This window comes from Taudactylus pleione, unplaced genomic scaffold, assembly GCF_031769625.1.
Source record: "Taudactylus pleione unplaced genomic scaffold, aTauple2 ptg001794l, whole genome shotgun sequence".
Taxonomy (NCBI): Eukaryota; Metazoa; Chordata; class Amphibia; order Anura; family Myobatrachidae; genus Taudactylus; species Taudactylus pleione.
In genome coordinates, this window is record NW_028286191.1 from 34718 (window position 1) to 45481 (window position 10764).

General features: G+C 44.0%; 1 protein-coding gene across 1 annotated transcript; it reads right to left on the reverse strand.

Moving 5' to 3' along the window:
* Positions 1 to 375: 375 nt before the first annotated feature.
* LOC148436349 (speriolin-like) lies at positions 376 to 2745 on the reverse strand. Its single transcript, XM_088465011.1, has 4 exons — positions 2565 to 2745; positions 2361 to 2396; positions 1626 to 1768; positions 376 to 693 (listed from the first exon to the last, which is right to left on the reverse strand). The coding sequence occupies exons 1-4, from the start codon at positions 2743 to 2745 to the stop codon at positions 376 to 378; spliced, it is 678 nt and encodes a 225-aa protein (XP_088321137.1).
* Positions 2746 to 10764: the final 8019 nt, after the last annotated feature.

Consider the following 10764-nt stretch of genomic DNA (forward strand, 5'->3'; position numbering starts at 1 on the left):
TTTGTTTAATTTTGATATTGTTCATTCTGCTTTGTTTTTTTTTTATAATGTCACATAATGTGTTTGTATCCGATGAGAACACACACTGCACTTAATATACCCTTTTGGTTATTATAGAATTGTTTTCTTTCTGATATTTTACTCCTTATTTCTTTTGGATTTGGATTTCTATTGCTGTTGCTACATCACCCTTATGTGATAATACAAAGACCAATAATGACAAATCAATAAAATTTTGGTTTTAAAAAATGTACATTTTTCAGCGAACTAATGTCAATCACAGATGGTATGTAGTGTAGGTTTCTGTTGTCCTGATGAAGACGATGTTTGGGCATTGTCTCTGTTAGTGGTGGGTGACAATGCCATGTTCGCTGACTAAATGAAGAGCGGCTTTCCATCCTCCACTGACATATAGTGGAGACAGTTGAAAAGAATTTCCACATCTTCCACTATATTTTTTGGAGTGCACTCTCTCACCATCCTGAGCACGGTCTCTCTGTTACTCTGGCACACAACTTCCTTGGTGTCGTCCTTCATTACTCCATACGTGTTCACCAGGTACTCTGATAAGACGGGGTGGACCTGCTTATTATACCCTAACTTTTTCAGGCGATTCATAGTTTCATGGTAGCGCTGAGTCAGTTCAGCTCTTAGTTTCTCATCAACTTTGCTTGTGAATGGGCAGGTAGTCACCTGTGGGGAGGGGTAATGAAAGTAATAACAGCATTACAATGACTTATAATTTGTCTGTATGTTCCAAAGTGCAGTAAAAAAAAAACATAACTGGTCAGACTTATAAAATCTTACGTCACGTATTGGGGGGGGGGGTCATGCAACAAAGACAACCCAGCAACAATTATTTATCACACACAATCTTTGAAGGTTATATTTTATGGGCATTTCTTATGTTTGCATTGTGCGCATGCATTGCAGTGCATGTTTGCGAACCAGTCCGAGCGATCGGGAAGTGTTTGCTCGCTGCGCAAAGACAGCCCGGCTGACTGAGTGACAGGAGAAGCCGTTTGTGAGTGGTGACAGGGGCTGGCAGCTAGAAACGGGGGAGTGGAGGTGCGAATGCAGGCATGCATACACTTCCTGGAGATGACGTGCGCAAGTGGGCGTCTTAAGACTGGCTGGTGTGCGTCCGCATACACAAAGCGTTCGCACGCCAAGACATAGTGGGCGTGCTAATGCCTTGCCGTGCGATCACCTGCCTTGCCGAATTTGCATACACATCTAGTGAGCGAACACATCTAGCGAGTGGATCTGAATCAGGTTCCCAGTTCAAACTGATACTAGAAAAGCTAATCTTGAAAAGGTGAAGGGATTGCTGAGGGTTGGACAGTACTATATAAAAACAGTGGGGATTGAAAGTGACATTTTAAGCAACTTGATTCCATTTTAAAGTTTTTTTTAATATTGTTACCTTTCCATGAGTCACCTTTATTACTCTTTAGAAACACATTAGTTTCCACTTTTTCTTTTGGCTTTTGGATTAATTGAGCCACACTTTATAACCTTCCAAGAAGAAAAATGTCATCCATTGAGGATGGGTATCTTATTGCAGACTTCTTCCCTGACACTGCTTTATCTCTTTTGTCCCAATATTAACATTAATTATTTACCTGGATAATTTTTTCTCCAATGTTGGACACCAAGAAACCATACTGTTGATTCTTCTGCTGGAAAATGGCAGATAGGATCCTGCACTCCAACTGAAAAGCAATCTCTCCAGCAATTGTCTTATAGAGTTGTACCTGGTTCCCATCTGTGGTTGATAAAAGATGAAATTAACTAAAGGTGCCATCCACCCTCCATCCGTCCACCCATATTCCATCCATCCATCCTTTCACCCTCCATCCACGTATCTTCCATTCTACCGCCCTCAATTCACCTATTCATCCATCCATCCGTCCCCCCTTTGTCCACCCATCTTCCATCTATCCTTCCACCCTCCATCCACCTATTTATCCATCCACTTATCCTTCCATCCACTTATCCATATATCTTCCATCCATCCCCTTATCCTTCCATCCACCCTCCATTCACTTATACATATATCCATCCACCCATCTATGCATCCAGGAATAAGATTCAACTGAGGATCCCACACCTATGAGGCCTCTACCCCCCATATTTACAGCCCTAAGTGGGGTGAATATAATGTGGGTGATGGAATAGGTGCCCCTCCAGTGCTGGCGCCCGGCGGCAGGCGCCTCCATTGTCTCCCATACTTCTTCCCCTGTGTGTGAAGTAGAATGATCTTATTGTACTCACAAAACAAATACAATATCCCTCATATTGTTAGTCTCAGTGTAAATAAGTAACAGTAGAGAAAGTATTAGAAATATGTTTCTCACCTTTGCATGGTGGTGACTGGTAATGGTCTCCCCTATCTTCCATTCACATAACATAATAATAAAAGAAATAGACTTATTTCTAGTTTGTGCAATATTCTAATTCCTATGTTATAATGCATTTTATTACAGTAATCATCATTTTATATCCCCTCTTTATTTTATCTCTATTTCTTCTAAGAGGCTGTGTACGGTAGAATCTCTTACCAGTGTCATTGTGGTCCCTGGGACTGTCATGCTTTCCTTCGGGTGACAAGTTGCGTGCGTGGTTTTCATGTTTCCTCAAGGTGTTTTGAAGTTCAACATTCTCCTGCATCAACCCAACCATCTTACGGAGCTCGGCATTCTCTGTCAGCAGACGGATATTTTTGTCCTTTAATTCCTCCATGTTTTTATCCTTACAGACAACTTCTTGGGGTTTCAGTTCCAACTTGTTACTCCACTGGGAAATCTTTCTGCTTTTTCCTCCACTGAAACATACAAACTGCCACCAACAGGAACCAGCTGCTTTATAGATAGTCAGGCTTGTATGAGATCATCCACTGTACTGTGACATGAGTGATGTCACAGACAGCTTGTGAGGTGGTTGCTGTGCAATGGCATCCAGCAAGTCTCTCATCTACAGATCAGCACACAGACATGCAGAGTATTGATATATAGTGGAATTTAATCATATCATACTGAATAATTGTTAATCACTTACCTAATTCATCTTGAGACATTGTTGATTATTTTTCATTATTCAATTGAGTGAAGAATATTAAAAAATGTATTTAACTATTTCCGTAAAGTACTCTATATACACCTATATATATATCCAAAACACGTGAGAGCCGGATAGCCAATATGATGCCGTTTATGAGAACCGAACATATCCGAGTAAATCCGAAAAGCACATCTCTAATTCAAATAGGGGAGCCACACCAACTGCCACCCCAAATGCTGCCATATATTACTGGCAGTTGATGTGACGCCCCTATTTGAATTTTAGACTGCGCTGCAACCACACCCGTGGAGCTGTTACTAGCTGTTTCATCCTGACGTGGCTTATGAGGCAGACAGCACTGCAAAGGGGTAAAATGTGTTTTCATGGATTCCTCAATAGCTCTTAGGCCATAGGTAAGGGAGGGTAATGTGTTAGCACTGGTGTGTGGGAAGGATTGTGTTACTGTAGAGGTGAGAGAGGGAAATGTGTTACTACACAGGTGAGGGAGAAAAATGGGTTGCAACGGGGGTAAGTGGGAGTAATGTGTTATTACAGAGGTGAGGGAGGGGAATGTGTTACTCCAGAGGCAAGGGAGGTAAATGTGTTACTACAGGTATGAGCAGGAGTAACATGTTACTACAGAGGTGAGGGAGGGTAATGTGTTACTCCAGAAGTGTGGGAGGGTAATGTATTACTACATGGGTGAATGAGGGTAATGTGTTACTACAGGTGTGAAGGAGGGAAATGTTGAATGTGCTACAAAACAGGCGAGGGAGGAAATGTGTTACTAAAGAGGTGAGTGAGGATAATGTGTTGCTACAGAGGTGAGGGAGTGGAATGTGCTAGTACAGAGGTGAGGAAGGGTAATGTCTTATTACAGCAGTGGGGGAGGGGATGCATTACTATAGGGGTGAAGGATTAATGTGTTACTAGAGTGGTGAGAAATGGAAACAGCAAATATCTAAGGCCTACCCGGGTGAAACCGGCACATCAGCTAGTATATATATATATATATATATATATGTGAAGAGGTGTGTAGGGATAGCGCACAGTAAATAGAGGTTCCCTCAATCTAGGTTAAATGACGTGATATTGAAATATTTGTGTATTAATATGCAGACAGTGCAAAAACTGGTATAAAGTGTCGAAGCTGAATAATTGGCTGAGACAAGTTCAGTTTAAAATTGAATCGCAGCGACACCATCTTGCGACTGGCCGCAAGACGCCATTTTGCGAAATGGCTGCCTAAGCGCCATTTTAGATAAACTCACATTTTAGTACATGTGGCGATAATACCATTAGCATCATATGAATGCATCTGTGACCATTATCATATGTTACGGTGATTCACTAAAAACCTATTTCATTACTTTACGTATTATAAAGGATATATTCCAGAAATGGCTTTATAGTATTGATAAGCAAGTGGCCAGGTGACAACTGGCTTGTGTAGATAAGTTTCCTGCATAGTGTTTGCTCACTACGGGTGGTCTGGCTAGAATGTCTCTTGTAGTTTGCATTTTCACATAGGAGACCGACAGAGGTATTTTCCCTTTGAACACAGGAAAGGTGGTGGGGGGGGGGGGCTGCTGACAGGACATGTAGAACTATCTAACCCAGCATGCCACACTGCTAAAATGTTCACTCAGTTAGAGACAAATGCATTTTCATACACACATTAAATGTCTTTATACCAAACCCTGAATACCCACACATTTCATATTCATACATAAGGTTCAATAAGCTTTAAAGTGTATGATTCAAGAAGGTTCAGTTAGTTTAAATGCTAAGAAATAAAGATATTTGTTAACTAAGGAATTATACAAGATAAACACGTCATTCTTGGAGTTGTTCTGATGCATACTCTTTCCACAGTTTTCCGGTGCTATCGGTGAGGAGATCGCATTATGCATTCTCGAGTTATGGACCGCAGAACCTACAAGCAACCAAAATGTATATTTTAGATTCAACTGTTAGGATGCTGAAGAAGGCGTGAGGAGGAAGACCCCTAGCTGTTAGAGGCAGGGAAAGTCTGTTTAAACCAGCCTGTTAGATGCACTGTAACAGATGCTTCACCTCTGAGAACCAATGACATCAGCAACAGACATACCTTTTGTCTTGTTTATACTGGGGGGGTATAAGTATGGGTGCACGGACACTATTTGGGAGTCTTTGTGCTGAATGCTGAATGACGAGTGGTCTCTTGCTGAAGCCTATCTCTGGGTCCAGAAGCGCCTGCGTACGTATACTGTACTTGTGGTCTGTATGATTTACTTTTGCGCCTAAATTGTGTCTTGATCAATTGCGTGTAACTGTCTGAACTTTTACCTGAATATCACTTGTGCTTTGGAACCACAGGTTCTATGTCTAAGTCTTTATTTATGGTGTGACTGCGTACGCAAATTAGCGTCATCCTTAGAGGTTTATAGGAAGGATTTTAGAAGGTACAGGCAGGGGTACATAGAGGTTCTGATCCAATATTGTTAGATGGGGGCTCATCGAGTGAAGTCACTTACCTACTCACACGGCACATACGTCTAGCGATATCTCAGCAAAGGGTGGAGTGGCCACATGCAGGGTTTTCCTGCAACTGCTTTGTGCTGAAAAGTCGCTATCCATTTTCGTGTGAGCAAAGGAAGCTGACTAGAATCCAGGGACAAGAAAGGACAAAGGGCCTGATTCAGACCCACTCGCAAGCGGCTGTCCGCTCGCAAGTGGGTCGATGTTGTGCACTGCGCATGCGCACGACGGCGGGAGCTCCGTCGTGCGCATGCGCCAGACGCGACGAGCGAAGGACTTTCCTTCGCTCGTTGTGTCTGATCAAAGGGGGCGTGCTGTCGATGGAACGCCTACCGTCAGAAGCCGGCCCACTGACATCACTAGTGATGTCAGTGGGAGTGATTTTGGCTCTGATAGAGCCAAAATCACTCCGGGCCTTGCGGTTGAAAACCTCAACCGCAGGCTCCGCCTCGCAGTGGCGATGGTCGCGATGGTCAAGACCATCGCGGCCATCAAACTGCACGCTCGTATAGGCTGTGAGTGGTGACCCACAGCTATACGAGCGTCCAGGAGGACGCTCCATAATTATGGAGGGCGGCCCTCATTCAGAGCGTGCGCTCTGCTCAGAGCGTACGGCTCTGAATGAGGGCCAAAGTTTGTTTTCCTTTGTTGGTAGAACCTAGCGTTTAAAAGGGGTGCCGTAGTATTGAGTATGCGGCTAAGTCGCAGTTTTGCGCACAGAAAAGACGCACTTTTGCGTACTCAGTTAAAAAGCCATTATAAGGTTGTGTGGTAGTCGCATTATTGTGTATGCGACTGGTTGCACAATAGCGTATACGTACTTCCGGTTGAGCTGCCACGTGTTTGAACAAAGCCATTGAGGTCTACATTTTTTTTATTTTTTTTTATTTATTTATTTATTTTCTATTATCAATATCTGGGTAACGTGTATTTTTCTGCGCAGGAAAAAGTGTGTAACAGTAAGTATGTGTTGGACAGTTAAGGGTATCGTATGATCCTTAAAGGCTAGGTGCAAGGGTTAGTCTAGCCACTCGGTAAGCAGCTTACCGTTCAGTACACAGAGCAGGTGTATGGTTTGTTATTTTTGTTAGGGACCGGCTCTCAGTGTGACTGCAGTGTTCAATAATATTTGAGCATTGTAGTTGAGCCGCACTAGGTGTGATTGTGAGCTGAGAGATAAAAGGTGAGCGGGGAGCATCTAGAATTTCCTCCGTAGGTGAGCGGGGCATCTAGAATTTTTTCCGTAGGTGAGCGGGCGCATCTAGAAATTTCGTCGATAGCTGAGCTGGCGCATCTAGAAATTTCATCCGTAGGTAAGTGAAAGTATCTTGATTGTCTTTCACCAGTTTAAATTTTTATTGAAAAGCGTAGGAGTTGTCTCAGAATGGGAGCCACGCAAACAGTACAGATGTTAGGCAATGATGTGCTGCTAATGGAGGCTCCGATTGGATCAGCCCGTTGTATTATGCATACTAAGTACGGTACTTATGCAATAAGTTATTGTGATTTATGGTTTAATATGACGAGGAAGAGTGTTAGACCGTTTCCCAGAATTGGTAGTTTTGATAAAAATGTGTTAGACAATGTCCAGGATCACATCAGTATGGTGCAATCCAGAGAGAAAAAGATTAAGTATTTTGAATGTTTAAAACTATGGCAGCATGAAGGGGATGCTTGGCTTAAAAATGTGCAAACGACGCAAACTAGCGTTGCGAGCGCATTGCCAGAAAATACATCCGCGACGCTGAGTTGCAATACGGGCGAGCCGCAAATTGGCACGCACGTGCGGCAAGGTAGCGTCGTGGAGAGTATTGCCAGCAGTTCACGTGCACCTCCCCCGCCCGATGTGGATGGAGGTGTAAGTACAGTAACAAAAAAAAATCATAAAAATGTAACAAGCAACTTGTACCCTCTCAAACAATTATAAAGAAAATGTTCATGATACGGATGATGAGCCTATTGTAATGTCTGCCATTTCCCATGCTGTGCAAATGATAGATGCTGCATCACCACAATCACGGGTGGTGCCGCCATCTCCATCGGTAACAGCAAGGGAAGTGTTAACACACTCTGCACCCATAGAGGAAGTTGTTAATGCCATACGTAGCAGCAGATTAAACCCCCAGCCAGGTAACCAGGTCAGAGGTAGCAGCGCTGCCGGTCTGCATCCCATTCGGACGATAACTGTTCCGAACGGAAATGCGGATGCAAACGGTGTAGTGCCCACGAGGGAAGTAGTAATGCATTGTCCATGGACAAGAGCAGAACTAAATTCCATCATAAATGATTTCCCCAATCCCAAAAAGGAACTAGCCAAATGTCAAAGATTTTTGAGAAATTTGGGTAGTTCTCATGAGCCCACTAATAAAGATTGGCGTGTGGTGTTAAGGGCCTGTCTACCATGCAATACCGACGTGACAAAATTTATCACGGACTGTGTATTGGATGGCGACGTTCCCTTAACAGACCAAGTAAACCAAGGTAACATTTCCCGCATTGTAACTCAATTGGGTGTATATTTTCCAGTAGTTGTTAACTGGAACAAAATCTTCACAATCAAACAGAAAGAGAGTGAGACTGCAGAAGATTACTGTGATCGGGCTCTGCAGGCTATCACCCAGTACACTGGGATAGAAGATATTAAAGATAGCACTCACCACAGGGGAATGATAGTCACGGTACTCATGGAGGTCTGAAAGACGATTTAAAAATTCGGGTTCAGACCTCACAACCTGGCTGGAGGGGACTTACAATAGAAAACCTCATAGAGTCTGCCATAGAACATGATAAAAACATCTCCAAAAAGATAGAAGCCCAGAGCGAGAAACTAATGGCTGTCAGTATACAAGCTCTGGAAGGAATGACAATAACATCACAGCCAACCGACACACCTGCACCCACACACACACACCTGCACCTGAACAGCTACAGGTCCTCACCAATCCTATACCACAGGAAACACATCCTTACCCCACATATCATACACAACCACAGGTCCCATACTCATATCCCCCACAATATCCTTATCCTCCCTATCCTTACCCATACCCACCACCTTTCCCTCTTGCTCAAATCCCACAACAATCTTTTCATCCACCCCGTTCAAAATTATGTTTTAACTGTCACCAAGTGGGACACATAAGTAAGTACTGCAAAGTGAAGAACACCACACAGGAACACGAGTTTCCCATGGGTTCATAGGTAACCCCAGTATCTTCACCCAGGCAGGGCCGAAACTAGGATTTTTGTCACCAGGGGCAAGACAGTAATTTGGCGCCCCCCATGTAATTCCCCCTGCAGTAGTGCCCATATTGTAATGCCCCCATAGTAATGCCCATATGTTAATACCCCCATAGTAATGCCCCTGTAGTGCCCACCATACAGTAATGCCCCTGTAGTGCCCATGCTCCCATATTAATGCCCCTGTAGTGCCCATGCTTTCATAGTAATGCCCCTGTAGTGCCCATGCTCTCATAGTAATGCCCCTGTATTGCCCATGCCCCCATAGTAATATCCCTGTAGTGCCCTTATAGTAATGCCCCTGTAGTGCTAATGCCCCCACAGTAATGCCCCTGTGGTAATGACCCTGTAGTGCCCATGCCCCAATAGTAATGCCCCTGTAGTGCTCATGCCCCATTAGTAATGCCCCTTATTGCCTATGCCCCCATAGTAATGCCCCTGTGGTAATGCCCCTGCCCCCATAATAATGCCCCTGTAGTGCAGCTTATTAAAAAAAAAAAATACTTACCTTGAACCCCGCTCCTGCATCCAGCGTCGCGTCCGGTCCGCCGGCTGCTCCTTGGAACTATGGGGGAGATGTCATGACGTCTCCCCCATAGTGCCCGTGGGGAGAGCCGGAAGCTGGAGTTCGGGAGAGAACTCCAGCGTCCGGCTCCGGCTACACCGCGTCGCTGCAGAGAAGGAGCCGGGCGCCCGCTGGTAATAAATATTACCAGCGGACGTCCGGCTTGGAGCCTCTCTGCAGCGCCGGGCTGGAGGTCACTGGCACCAGGTACAGCGGCTCACCCGGTGCACGTGCACCTCCAGCCCCCCCCTAGTTGCGGCCCTGTCCCAGGCCTTATATGACTGTTCACAATCTTTTCAACCTGCCAGTGTATCTGTTCTAATGTAAAATGTGGATGATTTATTGTTGTATTTTAGGTCATGTTTAAATGATATTAAACTATTGTGCTTTGTCTCCCACTCACAGGACACAAGGTTGCTAAGGATAAACGGCAGCCAAGCCAGGCTAAGGTCAACTACTCGGAATATTATCCAATCCAGTGGCACAGGCATTATTTAGAACAGTAGCTATTAATAACAAAATTTAATTGCAGGAACCTGTATACAGATACTATATCCCTAGAATTATTAAAAATGATAGGGGGACTTATTTTACAGGTGACGTTTTCAAGAACATGTGTAAGATGATGGGTAACAACACTAAGATTATCCCAGACTGTCTTTTCCTTTATTTGCCCCCCTTTGAGATACTGTCCAAACAGGCAGCCTCATGTGAAAAATTGTTAATGAGATTACTGTGCAGGGTCTCACGAAGATGAATGAGAATAACCGAAATTGAAAGTGTTATTAACTAACATGTCTAATGCAACCTGTCATGATGTCAAATCTGGAAGAATTTGTTATGATCCAAAAATTTTTTTTAGCTCAGGTTGTTTGACTGATCGGTGGAAAGGTCCGTATCTGACGATACAGCATCCTCAAAGGGTGGCCAGGGAAGATACATGGGTCCATTCCACTCACTATAGGGAGGTTAACCAACCGGTGGAGATACAAGGCAGAGACAAGGCCGATAACGTGGACCTGTTGATTGCGAGCTTGTGCCGGAAGGATTAAAAAGGTGACGGTGAGATATCTGAGCTAAAGAAATGTGTAGATCAGTGCTTCCAGCAATGGAGTGGTCTGCTGTGGTCATCCTAGTTCTTTTTCTTTCCAGAGTTTTTGTCATGATGATCTGTTTGGGGATACTCAGTGTCTGTGATGGGGGACCGATAAAGGAGATGTGAGCTGATGGCGGAGCTGATGGAGTGGAGTCAGGAGGAGAAGTGCAATGCCAATCAGGAGAGTTTCTGACCAATTTTAGTATTGTAATTGTTATGTTATTTGGAAAAAATACTTCCAAAAGTTATGACCCTCACACATGTTGAAATGCTGGGTATA